This window comes from Phaseolus vulgaris, chromosome 4, assembly GCF_051622355.1.
Source record: "Phaseolus vulgaris cultivar YP4 chromosome 4, ASM5162235v1, whole genome shotgun sequence".
Lineage (NCBI taxonomy): Eukaryota > Viridiplantae > Streptophyta > Magnoliopsida > Fabales > Fabaceae > Phaseolus > Phaseolus vulgaris.
Genome location: NC_143501.1, coordinates 46,616,239 through 46,637,249, shown reverse-complemented (window position 1 = coordinate 46,637,249; position 21,011 = coordinate 46,616,239). Strand labels below are relative to the sequence as shown.

General features: G+C 29.5%; 1 protein-coding gene across 1 annotated transcript; it reads right to left on the bottom strand.

Moving 5' to 3' along the window:
* Window positions 1-10,886: 10,886 nt before the first annotated feature.
* LOC137837863 (cuscuta receptor 1) lies at window positions 10,887-18,357 on the bottom strand. The gene is made up of 11 exons (XM_068647018.2): window positions 17,985-18,357; window positions 17,827-17,898; window positions 17,526-17,684; window positions 17,090-17,239; window positions 16,917-17,003; window positions 16,660-16,815; window positions 15,674-15,829; window positions 13,869-13,943; window positions 13,496-13,648; window positions 13,258-13,410; window positions 10,887-13,119 (listed from the first exon to the last, which is right to left on the bottom strand). The coding sequence occupies exons 1-11, from the start codon at window positions 18,292-18,294 to the stop codon at window positions 10,961-10,963; spliced, it is 3,630 nt and encodes a 1,209-aa protein (XP_068503119.1). The 5' UTR covers window positions 18,295-18,357; the 3' UTR covers window positions 10,887-10,960.
* Window positions 18,358-21,011: the final 2,654 nt, after the last annotated feature.

Below are 21,011 nucleotides of genomic sequence, written 5' to 3'. Positions count from 1 at the left end.
AAATAAATAAATAGTGGATTCAATATAGATGCATATTTCGATTTTAATATAAAAAGGCAGTTTTAGTAAAAAAATAATAATTAATTTCTTAATTTTGTTTCAATTTAATTAATTGTTGAGGTGTTTGGTCTTTAAATAATTGTCATTTGCTTCGCATTTATTAAAATAAAAAAAACCTTAATATGAGAAAAGATAAAAGAGTCCATGCTAAGGTTAATTGAATATTATTTAATAAACAAACGTGTCAAATACTAAAAGACTAAATACTTTTCTTTTTAATTTGAACTTAAAATTTTTGTTTCAATTTTACAAAGAGGTGTTGTGTAATACAAAAGTATGGTGCTTAAGAACAACATCTACAATTAAGAGATAATTTTATATAACAGGTTTTTAGGATTTTGTTTTTGGATTACTTCTAGTTGTAATTTTCAAATGTTTCAGAAAAAGTCAACCAACTTTAGCTTTTAAATTTTTTTTTTCTTCTTTAATTTAAATTGATTCCAAAAAGTTCACAATTATGTTAAAATTAAGTTTACAACTATGTTAAAACTATATTTTAAAGCATTTACTTGTTCCCACTGTAAGAATCAATTTAATTGAGTTTAGAAGATTAAGTTTAAAGTAAAATGTTTTTTTTAATATTTTAAAATAAATTTAAAATAGGTCATTCTTTGTTTTTATAAACTTCAAATCTCTAAAAACTTAATTTTTTTTATATTTTCTTTAAGTTTCAATCAATTATCATTTCTAAGATTATATTACGTGTTTGAGGAGTTAACGAAGGAGAAATCAAGATAGACTAATTAATTTTTTTATCTAAGTTCTTAGTTCTCTTATAATTGATTTTTTTTTGAGTACTTGTGATTTTTATACTTCATTTATTCAAATCAACCGAAAAATAAAGATTTTTTTTTATTGATACGAAGAAGTAAATGAGTTAATTTTTTATAGGTTCAAGTTTCGGAGATTTTCTTTGTTGAGTTGGGAAAAGATGACGTTGTTTTGTTTTTTTTAGCAAGGGAAAAGTTAAAGGGAGTTAGCTGAATATGAAAGTCTTTTATTGTTGACAGTGTTTTGAGATAACCTTGGGTTTAGTTAGTCAAACTATAATATTTCTCTTTCTTTTAGGATTCATTGCTCTAACGTATGAGATTTGAGATAGAATCTTGAAGTGGTGGCTTGTGCATGAAGTCGCATAATACTTATGGTACGAGAGTCATTGTTAATTTCTTCTTCATTGAGATTTCTATGTTTATTTGAGGGAGATGTCACACTAATTTTTTCTTCTTTGAAGTTATTATCGTTTAAATGATATGAATTCACTCAAATAATGAGGTATCAATCAAGTGATGGGTTTATAGCTTGATTGAGAGATTTTTCTCTCTATTTAGTAAGGATGAACTACTTAAACGATAATGACTCGCTTAAGCGACATATCCTTAAATGCAAGTGCTTGATTTAAGGTACATGAGGTGTTTAATGTAATTAGTTACACATGGAGACACTAATGAGAGAGAAAAAAACTTGATTTCGAATTGTATTCTCTCAACCCTTATTACTAATTATTTTCTTAAATAGTGAAATTTTGTTGAAAGCTAAGTCTCATTACAATCTTGAGAAAATACTTGTGATTCTTACTTGCAAGAATGAATTTTTTTTATTGGTTGAAAAGAAATTAAGGTTGAATTAATGGGTCCATTGTGTAAGGAAAAAGATACACTTAACCTTATACCTTGTGTGCTTGAGAGAAACACTTATCTTATAAGGTATGATATTTAGTGACCGATTAAAGGATGAATTTCCATTATTATTGGTTTTGTTTGATTTCTAGCATCCTTATTATGGTTTCAAAATTTAAACACCACTGCCACTATAAAAAAAATTGATTTTAGTGGGGGTTATTTATCCAAGGTTATATAAACCTCAACAATGCATTTGACTATTAAATATTTTTTTACCCCATTAAAATCTAAAGGTTTATTACATAACCTTGAGGAACTACATTAGGTTTTTTCAAACTCTAGTAAATAAATTCAATTAATTATTTTCCAAATAATTTAATATATATTAGTAAATTTTTTCCTTATAGACTTGTAATTTCTCTAAAAAAACCCCAAATTTCTCCATTTCCTTCTAAACACATAATTTCTCCTTTAACTCTCACCTCACCCACTGCACTGCACCACACCACCGCACTGCCAAACACTTTCAGAATAACTTTGGAAGCTTCTTCTACCTTTGGTCCACCACCAAATCGATTCCTTTACAAACCGTGTTTCCTTTGTGCAAAGTGTGTTTCGATTACTTCGATTGTGTTCCACAAGGATCGATTTGTTTATTTCATATACTATTGCTTAATTTTGTCATTGATTTTGTTGTTTCTGTGGTGATTTTTGTTTTCTTCTTAAATTTTTCAATCTATACTCAAATTTGGACTCTCTCTTTATTGAGTGTGATAGAGTGATTGGGAGTGAGAGAGGTTAGCAATGATAGAACGTGATTGAACTGTGGAGTGGAGAGGTGTTGGTTCATTGGAAAGATGGTTGGTGATGAAGGAAAAAGGTTAGGAGTGAGAGAGGTTGGTGATCTTTGTACAATGCTTAAGTTTTTTAGGAAGTTTTTGAGATAAATTGTGTTTTGTTTTGGTATATCTAGAAGATACTACATAAGGCACATGCACAAAAGCGTTTAATATTTAGTTCTACTTGTTCTATATTCTTGTTTTTGGCACACTTTAATATTTATCAACATAATCAATATGCAAATATCGTTATCAACTATCTCTTGGAAAGCCTAATAATACTTGTGGTGGGGCAAATATTTTGAGCATGACCAAATTGTTTTGCATGTTATAAAAGTCTAGTTATCAATTTTGCTATTATTAGCTCTTTCGCAGGGTGAGAATGATCAAATGTTAGGGCAAGGTGTTGGGAAAAGACAGTAGACACTGTTTCAAGGTCATTCAGGACCTTCTTATGCAACCTCTTTTAGTCCTGTGGGAGACTTTATCCTTTCATCTTCAACAAACTCAACAACTACACTTTCTTGATCTCATTGTTTATTCGTTCTAATTTTGTTTATTTTATGTTATAGCTTTAGTTATGAACTTTACAAATCTTAAGTTTTAATGCACTTCGATTATGAAGTACCAAAATTAATGCCAATCTTGTTTGTTATAGGGTTTAGGGTTTAGGGTCACAATTATCCTTTATGGGATGTTCAGGTAAAACAAATTAATGTGAAATTTTACATTCTGATAATGAATGTAAAACAAGATACCAGTTAAATGAATAAAAAATTAAAGTTAAAAATTAAAATATGATGTCTACTTTTTTAATTGCTTAAACAAATTAGCATATGCTTGTATATGCAAGTTAGACTACATTCATCTCTGTATATGCTCAAAATGTCCTTTTAATGTGATCCACTTTATTTTGTAAAACAAATACAATAAGACATGAATGAAGAACACAAAGAGATAGCCTAATTGATGCAAATTGTTCCCTCTCTTTTTAGCTTAATATTTGTGGGGGAAAGTTTTAGAACTGTAAGCCTCAAACAAGAGGGGAGGGTGAATTATTTTTTAAAGATTTTCGTAAGTATTGAAGGTAGAGTCAATCAATTATAGAACTATTCAACTAATTAGAAAACTGTTTTTAGTTTGATTTCAGAAAATCAACCAGTTGTTTTTGCGAAACAACCGGTTGTTTATACTAGTAGTTTATTAAATCAAAGTTAAAGCAATTTAAAGAGTGTAAGGATAGAGAGATTCACACAGGATGTTTATACTAGTTCACTCTTAACCAAGAGCTACATCCAGTCCTTAGCTAACCATTGAGAATTCACTGAGTAATCAAACCTTGATTACCAAGAGTGATGATCTTGAACCCCTCAAGAACACACACCACTCTTTGGCAAAACACACAGTTTCAGAACAATCCTCTGAAATTGCACCACACCAAGTCACATAGAAATACAATGATTAAGGAAGAAAGAAATAGAATACACCTGAGTAAAATCAAAGATTAAAGTACATAAATACAAGACAATCCTATTCCACACTTGAAGATAATCCAAAAGCTCTTTTGAAATCTTGAAAACTGTTTTGATTGATTTCTCTTTCTTAGATAATGACCAAGAGCGTAAAACAACCTTTTTATACTCCAATTAGTTGGTCAAAGCATTTAATTCAAGAACCAAAAGCAGTTTGAATCAGTTAAAACAAAATTGGTACAAATTAACAAAATTGTTAAGGTTTCCAGAAAAAAATCAGTTGAATTCTCGAAACAACCGGTTGAATTTGTTTGACAACAAAGTCAAAACAAAGTCAAGCTTTTCAAATCCTTTTCAAAATCCACTAAGTGTAAAACAATCGGTTGAATCGACATTTCAACAGGTTGAATTTTCACACTCTTTAGAAAACACATGTTTTTCAAAAGGATTAAGATTCAATTAACCTTGGATCATCAAAAAGAGTGGATTAATTAATCAAAGACTACTAGACACACATAGAAAACCAGCAACAAAGATCTTCAAGCCTTCCTCTTGGATTTGAATACATCAAAACACCTTGTTCAACAATCTCGCCCTATTTGATGAAGACAAATCTCTGATTTGCTTGTGCTGTAGTATTTGAATTTGATAGATCATGCAAAACAAAATTTATGCATATACAAGGCATACATAGAAACAGGATAAACCAGGTTTAAAAAGCACACAAGAACCAATTTTCTGCATAAACCCGTGATGAATTAAGGTGCAAATCAGAGTTATATCAGAGATATAGTAGCAATTATAGCAGAATAAGGCACCATAAGCAGTGTACAACACCATAAACCACCAATTCTCTCCCTATTTGTCTTTACAAATAGAATAAAAGATAACACTTTTGTTATCACAAAGCAAAGACACCTTGTTGACCTTCAAGCTAAAGTCTTCAAGCTGCTATTTGATCCAGAGGATTTGAGCACAATAGTTACCAACAACTATATATTCAGCTTATGAAGTTGAGAGGGTCACATGAGCTTGCTTCTTGCTATGCTAAGATATGACGCTTGAACCAAGAAGATGACAAATTGCGCTTATTTTGTCCAGCTTACACCCTGCAAAATCATAATTAGAATAACCAATCAAATGTATAAGAGAGTGAGAGGAATACCATAAACCAATACCTTGAAGTGAGATTCTTTTGGATTTGTTTGAAATCTAGCACATAAGCAAACTGTAGACATGATGTCGGGCCTACTAGTAATGAGATAAACCAAATAATCAATCAATCCTCTGAATTTGGTTTGATCTACTGTTGTTCCAGTCAAATTAGCATCCCTATAATAGCTTGTGGACATTGGTGTGGATGCCTCTTTGCTGTTTTCCATCTCAAACTTCTTAAGAATCTCATTTTAGGAACATGCCATCCTTTGATTGGTTAACCTGCAACTCTAAGAAGAAGGATAACTCTCCCATCATAGACATTTCAAACTCCCTCTAGATAGCTACCACAAATTTCTCACACAGGCAATCATTAGTAGTACCAAATATGATATCATCAACATAAATTTGAACCAAAATGATGACATATTTTGAATTTTTAATAAAAAAAGTCTTATCAATTTTGCCTCTCTCATAGCCATGAGACAAGAAAAAATTGGTAAGCCTTTCATACCACTGTTTTTGGGCTTGTTTGAATCCATGCAAGACCTTTTTTTAGCTTGTGCACATGATTAAGATGTTGGTGATCTTCAAAACTTGGTGGTTGTGATACATAAACTTCTTTATTGATGAACCCATTCAGAAATGAACTCTTCACATCCATCTGAAACAGTTTGAAACCACTCATACAAGTAAATGCAAGCAGTAATCTCACAACTTCCAATCTAGTCACATGTGCCTAGGTTTCATCATAGTCAATGCCTTCTTCTTGATTGTAACCTTTAAAACCCAACCTATCTTTGTTTATTGTTATTACACCACATTCATCCAACTTGTTTCTAAACACCCACTTGGTTCCAATGACATTCATGCAATCAGCCTTAGGAACAAGAGACCACACATCACTTCTAGTGAATTGATTAAGCTCATCATGCTTGGCAACAACCCAACTTTTATCTTTAAGTGCATCACCTATAGATTTACGTTCAATTTGAGATACAAAAGCCATGTGTTTATAGTAATTTGAGACAGAGTTTTGAGTAGACACTCCCTTATCAATTTGTCCAATGATGTTGTCCATAGAAAAGTCTATAGGAATTCTCCATTATTTGGGAAGTTAATCCTGTTGTAGAATTTCAATCGGTTGTTTCGTAGAATCATTTTTTTTTTCTGGTTAGGATTCTAGCTTGTGCAAAATGGTGTTTTTCTCCTCTTGTTTTGCATATTTTCATGGATTCCTATTCTGCATGGTTAGTCTCATCAAAGACAACATGAATAGACTCTTCCACCGTCATAAGCCTTTTATTATACACTCTATAAGCATGGCTAATTAATGAATAACCAAGAAAGATACCACTATCCACTTTTTCATCAAACACTTGCCAATGTTTTCCTTTCCATTATTTAAAATGTAACACTTGCAACCAAACACTTTTAGATGACCAATGTTGGGTTTTCTTCCACTAAACAGTTCATAAGGGGTTTTCTTCAAAATTGGTCTAATAAGGACCCTATTCATCACATAGCAAGTTGTGCTAACAGTATCAGCCCAAAAATATTTTGGCAAAGAAAACTCATTCAAAATGGTTCAAGTTCCTCAAGAGACCTGGTTTTCCTTTCCACAACCCCATTTTATTGGGAAGTTCTAAGAGCAGAAAAGTTATGGAAAATACCAAGTTTTCACAAAAACTACTGAATTTTTCATTTTGAAATTCCCCCCCATGATCACTACGAATGGCACAAATGTTACTGCAACACATGTTTTGTAATCTCTCGCCAAGTTTTTGAATGCAGAAAATACATCACTCTTGGATTCCAAAAACAGTGTCCTTGTGAATCTAGAGAAATCATAAAAAATAATAAGTGCATAGTAGTTTCCACCAACACTCATGGTTCTTGAAGGACTAAATAAATCCATGTGTTGCAGTTCAAGGGGTTTGGAAGTTGAAACAATGTTTTTCAGTTTGAAAGAATGTTTGATTTTCTTCCCCTTTTGACATGCTTCACATATGTGGTCTTTCTCAAACTTGAGTTTGGGTAAACATACCACAAGATCTTTTGATATCAACTTATTTAGATGATGCATGTGGATGTGTGTTATCCTTCTATGCCATAACCATGATTCCTCATGTTTGGTTAGAAGGTAGCCAATAGATGCAAAATGTGAGATATTAAGAAGATAGACATTATTGATCCTTTTACCAATCAACAAAACTTCTTGTGATTTAGGAAGCCGTATCTCACAAGTTTTAGACTTGAAGGTTATTTGATAACCTTTGTCACACAACTGACTTATGCTAAGGAGGCTATGCTTGAGTTCTTCCACAAATAGCACATCATGGATTAAGTATGTGTTCTTGTCTCCAATGGTTCCTCTTCCAAGAATTTTCTCTTTGTTGTTGTCTATATATGTCACATGACCTTCTTGCTTGAGGAGTAGATTGACAAACTTGGTTTTGTACCCTGTCATGTTCAGTTCTTCTTCCAATTGACTCTGTTTTCCAGCCAATTATTCAAGCCTTTCAACTGGTTATTCAAAAGGGCCAGCGTATTAGCTTCTTCACGAATCTCTTTAAAAGCATCAAGAAGTTGGCTATAATTTTCAAAGTTTATGGAGGTGTTGTAACTTACACTGCTTGTTTCTGATTCTCCCTTTGCCATCAAGCACAAATTTGCTTCTTCATCTCCATTTGATGATGAGCTAGAGGAAGAAATATCATTATCTTGCCAAGAAATGCAGACTCTTTTTAGCTTTGCCTTTCTTCTCAAATCTCTTGCCTGCTCATCTGTCCTTGCTATTTGAAGATTGGTTCTTGTCCCTGCTGTTCTTTTTCAAGAACTTGCTAAATTTTCTGGTTAGCAAGTTGAGAGTTTCACCATTACTGCCCTCACTTGATTCTTGACCATCTTTATGACTAACAATTTTCAAAGCAATGCTCCTCACATGCTACTCTTCATGTTCTTGGTCATTTAGCCGGTTCATCTCAAGTTAATGCTCTCTTAAATTACCAAATAAGGAGGCTGTGGTAAAGGTTGTCAAATCCTTGGATTCAGAGATTGCAGTGACTTTAGGTTACAAATATTTGTCCAAGCATTTGAGGATCTTGATGTTAAGTTTCTCCCTTTCGAAGATCTTGCAAAGGCTGATGAGGTGGTTCACAATGTGGGTGAATCTCTTTTGTACATCAGCAATGGTTTCCCCTTTCAGCATCCTGAACATCTCATATTCCTGAATCAGAGCATGCTTCCTTGCTCTCTTCACATCAGTGGTGCCTTCATGGGTAACCTTAGGAATGTCCCACATTTCTTTTGCTAAAACACATTGTGAAACCCTGGAAAACTCATTAGAATTTAGAGCAGATGTGATGATGTTTTTAGCAATACAATCATATTGAGCTCTTTTGCTTTCACTCTCAGTCCATTGGGACCAAGGTTTCTCAATCAAAACATAATCTTTTTCAAATTTTGGAACAAAAGGGCCATTTACAATGGCATCCCAGATTCCTCTATCAATTGATTCCACAAAGATTTTCATTTTGACCTTCCAAAACTGATAATTCAGTCCGCAAAATAGAGGTGGTCTATTTATTGAAGCACCCTCCCCAAAGGGTAGTTTTTCAGCCATGAAAAAGGTTTAAGGATTGAAAACTTGAATGACTATCAAAAACTCAGCTATTGATGCCAATTGTTAGAATTGTAGGCCTTAAACAAGAGGGAGGGGGGGGGGGGGGTTTGATATGTTTTTGAAAGATTTTCTCAAGTATTGAAAGTAGAGTGAAAGACAATGAAGAATTAATCAATTAGAAAACCGTTCAGTAATTAGAAAATTGTTTTTAGTTTGATTCCAGAAAATCAACCAGTTGTTTTTGCGAAACAACCGGTTGTTTATACCAGCAGTTTATAAAATCAAAGCTAAAGCAGTTTAAAGAGTATAAGGATAGAGAGATTCACACATGATGTTTATACTGGTTCTTAACCAAGAGCTACATCCAGTCCTCAACTAACTACTGAGAATTCACTAAGTAATCAAACCTTGATTACTAAGAGTGATGATCTTGAACCCCTCAAGAACACATACCACTCTTTGGCAAAACATCTCCAAACACCAAAACTTAACAACTTTATTAACAATAGGAGACGTAGCCACCAAATGCATATTAACAAATTTGAAAAGGACGTCGAAAGTATCAGTATACGACATCATAGGTTCAGCAAGAAAAAACAGGAGGGGTTGATGTAGTTTAAGTAAACTAATCAACATCTTCACAATTTTGTGGTTTCCCAGTCCTCTACCATTCCAGAAAAATGAAGAGACCTTCATTGCGACGTTATAGACAGAACTGCCTTAACAATTTTTTTTATTTACTAGTCCCCTTAGGTGGTCTCCCTAGTTTTCTTTTAGTGCAAACTATTTCCTTCCCAGTATCACTAGCATCCTCCTCCATCTCATTACGATCAACCCTAAATTTTGAAATAACATCTATAGTTTCCAAACCATCAAGAGAGGAAAATTGATTTTGTAGGACCAACGATAGTGCTTTAACATCCCCAAGAGATTTAGCCTTCTGAGGGGAGGTATGAGGCGACGGAGATGGTACAATCACAATAGCATAGACTTCTACATGATGACCATCAATTAAAGTATTAATTGGTGTCTTAGGATCTGCAGGTGATTTAGCCCTCTGAGGAGAGGTAGGACGCAACGGAGATGGTATAACCACAGGAGCAGAGACCTCCACATGATGATTATCAATAAGAGTCGTAATTGAATGTAACTCTGAGCCCTTGGCTTGTATAACAACAGGTGAATTCCTTAGCATCCCCGTTTCTGAGAAAAATATATAGTTTATGTTCATAGAGTAGTAATATACTTCTATGAAATCATAAAACAAACTAGGTTTAGAGAAAAAAAAAGTAGTTATATTAACTAAATTAGACACTATTGTTGAGACTAATTTTTTTTTGATATTTAAATTAATTTATATTATTTATAAATAGTTGTTAAATTGGTATCTAACTAGCTACAAATGTTTTTGTTACCAACTATTTAGATTCTTAAGTTGATAACTAAAACTTTGATAATTAATTAGATATCAATTTAAAAATTATTTATTAATTCAGATACTAATAATTTTTTTAATATCTAAAATATATATTTTAGTTAATTAATTATTATTTTCTCTAAAATTGATTTTATATTTAATAATATTTTTGTAATATATTAAATTAATTTATATTTAATAACTTTTTTAGTGTAACATTACTAATGTGTTTTCGAGTAACAGATAGATACTACATACAAATGGGTGGTGGGTAAAAAATAATGCGTGTGGAAAATAAAATCGTATAAAATTTTAATGAAGATTTTAAATTATTATTAAGGGATTCAAGTGTTCTTTTAAATAGAGTAATTGTTTTAATTTCTATCTACTACATTTTACTAAAACTTTTAGTTTCCATAATTTTCTGCTAGGAAGAGTTCTTACTATTAAATAAAACTTTGAATCACTTTTAATTTTTATTAAATCATAACTTTGTCGTTCAGATTCTAAGACATAGATACTAAAAACAAGATTTCAAAGACTAAAATGAAATATAAGTACTAAAAACATATTAAGCCTTAAAATTAATTGATGTGATATAAAAAATATCTTACCTAGATTCTCTCACAGTATAATGAAGAACTTAAATAAAAAAAATCTTTAACAATTTACTGAATACAAAATTTAGATTTCATATTATTATATCAAGCCATGCATGACTTTTTTTTATTAAATCACTTTTAAAAGGAAACAACAGAGATAAATACATGTTACATTTTAGCATTACAAAATCTATAAAAATTGTCCACAATAAAGTAGTAACAACTTAAAATGACAAATTCCATGTAGTTAAACCATGCTTGTCTCCAGGAAGGGTTGATGTATAGAGCTGTTGCAGTTGTTAACAATGCTAACGTGTATGATACAACAAAGCTCACATAAAAGACATACATATCTACCAACCAATCATCGTCTTTGTCAGAATCCAAGTCATTTGGAATAACTATAGGAGCTGGATGACAACTCTTTGGTAATGGAGGTCCACAAAGAAATGGGTTACCCTCATAGCTACTCTCATCAAATGTGGAAAATTGATTTGTCCATTCAGGTATTGGGCCTGATAAGTTGTTGTGTGCCACACTTAAAACTTCAAGTGAGGTTAGAATATTGAGTTTAGAAGGAATTTCACCACTCAACTTATTAAAAGAAAGATCTAAACTCTCTGTTTGCACCAACTTCGAGAATGAATCTGGAATTTGTCCAATCAAATCATTATGAGACAAGTTCAATGCTTGGATTTTTGTCAAGTTTCCAAGCTCGTAAGGAATATTCCCCTTCAATTTATTATTAGATAAGTCAACTCCACACATATAAGTAAGGATGCTTCCCGTGTAAGTATCAATTCTTTTCTTCGAAGTGAAACTTAATTTCTCTTTCTTATGCTCTGATTGTGATTGTTGTAGAATATATTCTTCAACAAAACATCCCTTGGATGCTTTTAATAATGGATCAAGGTTGTTATTATCAAAAGGCATTGTCCCCAAGCAATGGGGAATTTCTCCCAAGAGTTTATTGTCTGAAAGATCTAGCATGGTTAATTTTATCAATTGACATAATTGCTTAGGTATATCCCCAGTAATGTGATTACCTTTTAAAAAGAGAAAATTCAACTTTGAATAACTGAGGTCTTTAACCATATCCTGAATGCCACCAGATATTTCGTTGTAACTAAGGTCCAACATCACTAGAGGAGAGTTTTCAGTGAACATTTTTTTGGGCAATCCTGCTAAATGATTATTGCTCAAATGGATAAATTTCACAGAAGAATTTATAAATGATGGTACAAGACCAAACAAATTATTTTGGGAGAGATCTAAATATTTTAGATCTTTAAGTTGTGTTGATTCTAACGGAATGAATCCTTCAAAGTGGTTATTGGACATACGAAGTTCCCATAATGTTGATAAATTATTCAAAAGGCTTGGAATCTTTCCTACCAAATGATTATTGCTTACATCCAATGAGACAATGGATGTGTTAAAAATGTTCCAAGGAAGTCTGCCACTAAAGTTATTATCATTCAATGATAAAAACTCCAAATTAGTGGGTATTGTAAAAATGGGTCCCTCCAACTTATTATTTGAAAGTTCCAATAAATCAAGTTGGTGCCAAGCTTTGAATATGTCCTCTGATATTTTTCCTGACAATTGGTTGTATGAAAGATCCAACAAATACAATTTCATTTGGCCAAACTCACGAGAAATTGAACCTTGGATGTGGTTTCTAGACATGTTTAAATATCTCAAATTTGGGTAAATAAAACTGATATTCTTGCTTGGGATTTCATCAATTATGATATTGCTAGACACATCAATACTTCGTAACTCAAGAAGGGGACGCAATGGTATTTGCATAGTACCATTCAAAGAACAATTTCTAAAAACAACTTCAGTCAACCTTGTGTTGTTTTCTAACAACCAATGAGGAAACCCTCCTTCCAACTTCAAACTACTTAAATCTAGACTAGTTAAATATTTTTGATAAAGAAGAAATTTGGGAAGCTGGAAAGAACTAGTTTCAATGCTTGAAGACAAGCTAAGACTCACTAACTGAAATTTCGGAATCCAAGTTTGCAAACTGTGTTGTGAGTCCAATTTGACTTTGTTGCCTTTACCATAGACAAACTTAAGGCGTGAATGATTGGCAAATGGTGTAAATGAAACAGGTACTTCAAATTGGTTTTTTGTAAAATCAAAATATTCCAGTGATGTAAGGGTTGCAATGTTAGAATCAAACTTTCCCATGAAGTGATTTTGAGAAAGATCCAACTTCCGAAGAGATGTCATGTTAATGAAAGATTTGGGAAGAAATCTTTCAAATCCATTTTGTATTAGATTTAACTCTTCCAACTTCTTCAGCTTAAACCAATCTGAATGAAAATTTGAAGAAAAAAAGAAAACATCTTGCAAGTGTTATAACAAGAAGGATATAAAGATTTTAACAAAATTAAGAAAAAATTAAATAAAACATACATGTTATAAATAACACTGAATAATAATATAATTACCAGTAGCAGCAGGAAGGGCATCATTTATCTGACAATATGAAAGAGACAGTACTTTCAAGGACGTCAAATTCCCAATACTTTTAAAAAATTCACTCTCCATGTTATCATTTTGTTCCAATTTCAAAAGTTCTAGCTTACTTAAATCGTGAAAATCTGCCCAATAAAAAAAAATTATAAGAATCTTAATGTAAGAACTACAAAATTAATTTATTTCATGAAAATCATATGTATTATTTACCTTCAGCTAAAAGTGTTCCTATAAAATGATTGTGAGACATTTGAAGCTCCTTCATGGATGATGATAAAGCTCGTAATGACTCCCTTAGCTTTTTTCCATCTATCATATTTCCATCTAAATTAAGGGCTTCCAATCTACTTACTCTTTTTGAGTCTGAAAGATATGTAACTTTAATTAACTAAAAAATGTAAAATAAACTTTAATTATGCTAAATGGAATAGAGTAAATATGTCTCCAAGAAGGGGACAAATATATTTTATGCAAAATGTGAATATAGGAATTTCAAAGAAATAATGGAATTAACGTGCCAATATCATGAATTTATCTAATATATATTTTCTTCCTCTTTTTTAATTTTAATTTTCTTAAATACCTTGATTGGCCACAAAATAATGAATATTATTATAGCTTAGATCAAGATTCGTCAAATTTATCAAAGTTGATAATCCTGCAAGAGAAAAAATAAAAATTAATCAAAATCAATTAACATTCATTTATTTCGCGTTAAAAAAATAGTTTACTTTTAAATAATCAAAAGTTTTTTTCTTCCAAAAACTATGATGTTAGAACCTCTAAAAGTTGACTTTGTTAATGTAAATTAAACTCTCACAGTTTGACTTCCACCATTTTTTAAGGAAAAAAAAAGGCAAAAATGATAGTAAAAAATCATTTTCAACATGAATACTCTTACTAAGTATTTGATAAAGAAACAAAGATTTGAAAAATAACTACTAAAAACACATTTATAATACCTATTTATTCAATTAATAGATCGTATTTTAACTTTATTTGAACTATATTTGGATTATTTATTTTTTAAATTTTAAATTTTGGACTATATTTTTAAAATTTATCCATAATTTGAATTTACTCATAAATTCTTTTGGATTTTTAATGATTTTTGTTATCGATAAATATGTTTTATAATATATATTAATTAATAGTATATATAAGAGTGCAATGCTTTGTTTTATAATACAAATGGTTGTGTGTTGTAATTTATGGACTTTTGAAATATTAATTATCTTAAAAATCAAATACCAATGATATTTAATTACTTGATTGATTAAATAGATTTTCTTAATTGACATTGTATTAAACTTAATAAATAAGAGTAATGATTTTATATATTGACTGTAAGATCTTTTTGTGGGGATGGTTTAAAAAAAATAAAGATTACAATTCTTTGAACATTTTTTCTCACATTCTTTTTATCTTTCCTCTAAATTTCTAACCCAATTATTCAACTTTTTTTTAATTAAAAGTCACCTTATAGAACATAATAGAGATTACAATAATCTATTTTGTTTTAGAGTAAGATTTTTTTTCTCAGATCCCAAATCTCAAAACTATCGTTTTTAGTGTTGTCTGCATTAGGTACATTTTAGTCTTGTATGTGAGATCTAACACGACTAGGTTAATCTTTGCTACGTCTAACTTAGTTTAGTTGTGAAATCTTTTCTTAGAGACTAAAATAGAGGTAAACAAAATTAATATATTTTCTTAGAGGCTAAAATAGAGGTAAACAAAATTAATTAATTCACGTATTTCATGTTGAGTTGGATTCTTAGTGTAAGTTCAGAACATGAAAACTTTATAAATAGAGATGGTTTATTTGATATATATATATATATATATATATATATATATTACATTTTCTTGTTTTAGAAATCTTTGATTTCAAAATGTGATGGATATATGTTTTGTATATAGAAGTTATGCATACAGTTTTATTATTTAAACTAGTATAGTTAAAAAGATACAGGAGATTTACGTTTATTTAGTGCATTTAAGATATATTTATTAATTATGAGATGAAAAGGAAATAAATAACTAATTATTTATTAAATTTATTTTAAGAGAAATTGTTGCTTATTTTTATTTTTTAAAAATTAAAAAATTTAATAAATAATTGATTATTTATTTTCTTTTCATCTCATAAATTAATAAATATATCTTAAATGTACTAATAAACGTAAATCCCTCTTATATCTTTAGACTATATTAGTTTAAGAAATAAAACTATATGTATAATTTCGATATACAAAACATATATCATCACATTTTAAGAATATAAACTATAAGATAAAATTTGTACAATTATTCAAACTAAGTGAATAATTAATCTTAATTCTAAAATATTATAATAAAGCGGAAAAAATACATAAAAATACTGACCACTTATATTTATTGCTCCTTCTAGTTGATTGAAGCTTAAATCAAGGGATTGGAGACGTGGAAGACCACTCAGACATGAAAGAAAATTGTTGCTTAAGTTGTTGTGACTCAACCATAACTCTTGTAAATTGGTGGGCCATTTAAATCCATCATTCTCTGATAAATAAAGCATCTGAACTCATCACTACTCACTAAGAATATGAACCATGCATTTTCATGTGATTTTTATATAATTACCACTATTCATTATCTTAATATAAATTGGATTCTGTAATTTTTCATGTAAATTAATCTAATAGAACAAATTTCACATCTTGAATCAATTAAAAAATAGTTTAAAAACTTATCTTCCAATAAAAAATTACTACTATTTTAAATTTATTCAAATTTAAAAACAAAGGACCAATAGTAATTATTATTATTTTTTAAAACTTTAAAAGCGTGATTTATTTTTTAATAATAGTAAAATAAATTTGAATAAAGTAAACAAAATATTGGTCTGAAAAAAGCTGTTTTTTCTAGAATAAGTGGTCTGAATCTCACTTAGTTTTATGGAAGAAATTTTCAGTAGATTTTAAACATCTAAATTCTTAGTGTGGGAATTTATAAATAACTTGAAAGTAACTTATTAGTAAAAATTAAACTAAAAATCATAGTAAGAAATCATAGTCTTTAAAGAGTTCCAATTTTTCTAAGAATTACTTGGCAAAGAAACAATGACAGGACAGTTAAAAAATAAGTGTAATACATCGAGTGTTGTTTTTTTACAATATTTTAGAATATAAATTTGTGGAGATTTTTAATATTAATTATCTTAATATTAAATTAATTATGATTTTGTAATTGACTGTATAGTTTTTTAGACTCCTGATTAAATTATTGATTCTAACAAATCGTTTAATATTATAATAATTTAAAAATATTAGAATATAATATCTAGAAATATTTTTTTTAATATTTTAAACATATTCTATAGAAATACTGACCGTTGATATCTAGTGTTACTTTTAGTTGATTGGCCTTTAAATGAAGAGATTTGAGAAGTGGAAGACCACTTAGAGATGGGAGAAATTCGTCTGCCAAGTTGTTGTAATTCAGCCATAACTTTTGTAAATTGATTGGCCATTTAAATTCATCTTTATCTGTTAAACAAAATTGAAAGTATCAAATAATAAGAACAAGAAACATAAATAAAATATTATCCAATATCAATCACAACTAACCTTTTATACTCACAACTAACCTTTTATATGCCAGAAGATACTCTTAGAGTTATTCAACCCGTTATCATCTAAGTTAAGAATCTCCAAGGAACTCAATTTTGAAATATCTAACAATAGAATATTCCGATTATAGAGAATTAGATATAATTTGTAATAAAAAAACAAATAATGAAGATTTCTATATGAGACATACTTAAAATTGATCTCCAAGTCAATCCACTGTTTTCTAAATATAAGGAGTTGAGGGATGAGAGTCCACTAAGAGCAGACCCAATATCAGTGTGGTTAAAGTTGTTGTATGACAAGTCAAGGACCTCAAGATTCCTCAATTTTGAGCATAAAGCTGCAAAGAATATATCCTCCGTAAATTCCCATAGCTCCTCTTTATTAATGAAATGGAAAAGTTTAATCCTATTCGTACTTTCAGGAAAATTTGCAGAAACTAATTTTAGATACTAAAAATAATTAATTATTATAATAATTAAATTAAAGATTATTTTAAAAATTAAAAAATTATTAATTTTTAAATTAGTTTATATTATTGATGAATAGTTTTTATAATAATTAATTTTTTTTAAAATTAATTTTTATTTAATGAGAGATAAAAAAATAAAAAATGCTATACGTACCTTCTATGTGAAGATCCGAATCCAATCCAGTATCCTGCAAACTCAGTATCTTTAAAGATGTGAATTCTTCGAGGGATGGCAAGATGTGATTGGTTAAATAGATCCCACTTATGCGAAGGACCTCCAGATTAGGCAGCTTTGATGACAGAGTTTCGAAAACTTATATATGTACATGTATTGAATATAATCAAAAAATTGTGAAAGAAACGAAGAAAATGTGAAAATATATTATTAAAACATAAAATGAGAAATATGATTATTGTGATTTATTAGAATAAGAAAGACTAATAGGTAGTCTCACCGTGGAATGAAGAATGTTTATTGAAGTTGTCCAGCAGGTTCTTGATCGGAAAGAGCTCCAGATTTGGCAAGCCTGGAAAGTATGTAAAGTAATGTAAAATAGTAAGTAAAGAGAAATAAAGTTTGAGTGATTCATACCTTCACCCCCACACAACCTACCTATGAAGGAGAGGTTCTTCAAATCTATGAAGACAGAAAAATCCGAGCAATTAATATAGTGTTGTGAGATTGAATCCCACATGAAGATATCGAGTCCGGCCACCCTCCCTGTGGAGGAGTTGCATTCCACTCCTCCCCATTGACAACAATCTGTGTCCACGTCCCCAATTAAAGGATTGCCCAAACGGGAATATAAGCCGGAAAGTGCTTCTCTCTCTTCCTTCAAACATCCTTCACACCAAAGGGCTTCCAATAAAAGGAGAAAGAGGAAAAACAGTGTCACACTCTTCATCTTCATCTTCATCTTCATCTCATCAACTATTTAAATACGAAACCGCCAACTCCTTCACGCACTTAATTCCCCATTCACCACGCTTCATCTTATCAACCATCCAATTTATTATTCCTCCAGATTTATTTTAATATTTTTTCATTTTATATTTTTCAATTTAATCTGTTTCGTTTTATTTTTAAATTAAATATCCATATAATTTTTAAGATTAAATCAACATAAATACTCATCATACAATTATCTATTTTTTTTAATAATAAAATATTTTGTTTACTATAAAATTTAATTTTTAATATCATTTATACATTAAAATACTTATTTAATTTTAATAATATGGATAAATATTGTTATATTTATACTAAAATATAAGTAATATTTAAGAAAGAAAACTTGACTAGGTGATAGTCACCTCCGAGTAGAACCCAAAATAGATATTTCTCAATAATTATGTTAGAACTAAAAATAATTTTTTACATCATATAAATTATTTATAAACCTAAAATCAAGTAAAGAAGGATGACTTGACGTCAACTTATAGCGGAAAGTGGAATCCAAAATAGACCTAATTCAGCATAATTATGTTATAATTAATAAAATAAAATTGTATAATATTATAAACTAAGAATATAAAATTTAATTCATATATTTTTAAAAAATTATATTTTTCATTAATTTATCATACAGTAAAAAACATACGTTAAAAATATTTATTAATTATCTATTTTAGTTATTTAAAATAAATATTAGTAGTTAATTAAACATACAAAAGAACAAAGATAAAAAGACCACGACTTGACTTAGTCTAAGAGCTACCACTGTCACTGAATCAAGATAGATATATTTCAACAATTATAATATAATTAAAAGTAAATTTATTTAAAATTAATTAAATAGAAACTAATTTTAATAAGGAAAAATAATTAATTATTATATTTAGATACTAAAAAAAAATAAATAGTATCTAAATTAATTTTTATTATTCATAAATATTTTTTAAATTGATATTTAATTAGTTATATATAAACTTTAAAATTTGAATAATTGATAGTTAAAATCTAGGTAATTAATACAAATTTTAAAATTATTTATCAATATAAACTAATTTAGATATAATAATATTTTTAGTTTTTAAAATAATATTTAATTTAATTAAAATAAAAAGTAATTATTTTTTATTTTTGAAAAAAATTATATTTAATAACTTTCAAGTAATATTTTAAGAATTATGTTGTAATTAAAGGTAAATTTACATCAATATAAATTATTAAATCCAAAATATAATCTATATTTAATAATATTTATTTATCATAATTTCAATGATAATATAATTTATATATTAAAATATTTATTTATTATAATGTTTTATTATATTTCATTACTAGAATTATACTATCCATAGATTACATTATCATTGATTAATTGAACATGAAAATCCACATAAAATAAAGACTTGACATCAACCTTTGAGACATCCTTCACCACTTAGAAAAGCCTCAGTGTATATATATATATATCATTTTACTTACATCTCCTCCATAGATATATTAAATGGTATTGTTGTCAGCATTACACGTTGTTGCACACTTTTAATAAAAAAAAATGATGTAGTGTAGGATTTGCCAGAAGTTAAGATATAAAGAGGAAGAAAAAAACAAAGATTAAGCTCTAATAAAAAGTCTAGTAAAGTTATTTTTATGAAAAATCATAGCATATAGATGGTTCGGAAAATAGAATTAATTCTTCCTCTTTGGTGTAAATACAAAATGGGCGTTTGCGGATGTTGGTTATTAATTCAGATTTTATTATTATTAATTCTAATTTTATTACCCTTAAACTTACCGTTATATTGCATTAATGGTTAGTTTACAAGCTGTATTTCTATATTGTATTTCTATTTTATAGCTTCCAGTAATTATAATTTTATTATATATATGATTGAGTAAATCAAAATGAATAAGATCAGTTTTACAATTACGTTCAATCAGTTGCTACAACCTTTTGCCTTCTCTTATTTTCTTCAATTACTTCCAACAACTGGTATCAGAGCCATTTCGATCCTATCTTAGTGAGTGTTTGTTGGACTTATCATGCCACCCACTATCGAGCCGTTATCGGACCACCCATAATAAGTTATCCCACGCACGAGTTGTTGGAGATCCCACATTGACTAGAGATGAGGACATTTCATTGTATATAAGTGGTTGCAAACCTCAACCTTATGATTTTATGGGGTTGAGTTAGGCTTAAAGTCCACTTCGGAATTGGTATCAAGAGCTAGGTTGTTATCATGAACTCTACCCAATTATCAAGCCCTATCCTTGATGGAAAAAAAATACAATCGGTGGTGTGTGCAAATATAAGTAAAGTTCTTTCCTTGACAAATTACATGAAGACCAATGGTGAAACACATTCGGAGCAGACAAAGGTGGAGAAGATTTTGAGATCTTTAACTCCCAGATTTGAACATGTTGTTGCCGCAATTGAAGAGGCCAATGACATTTCAAAAATGATAGTAAGGTTATTGTCTGGTTCTCTACGAGCGCATGAGCAGCGGATGAATGACAATAAGATTGAAAAACCAATTGAACAGGCTTTACAAACACAAGCCTCAATTGGTAGCTCATATCATAAACATGGTAGCTATTTCAGCAAAGGTCGTGGTGGCCAGAATCATGGAGGCGCTTGGCGAGGGGAACGTGGTTGCAAAGGACGAGGAGACATTTATAATAAATCAA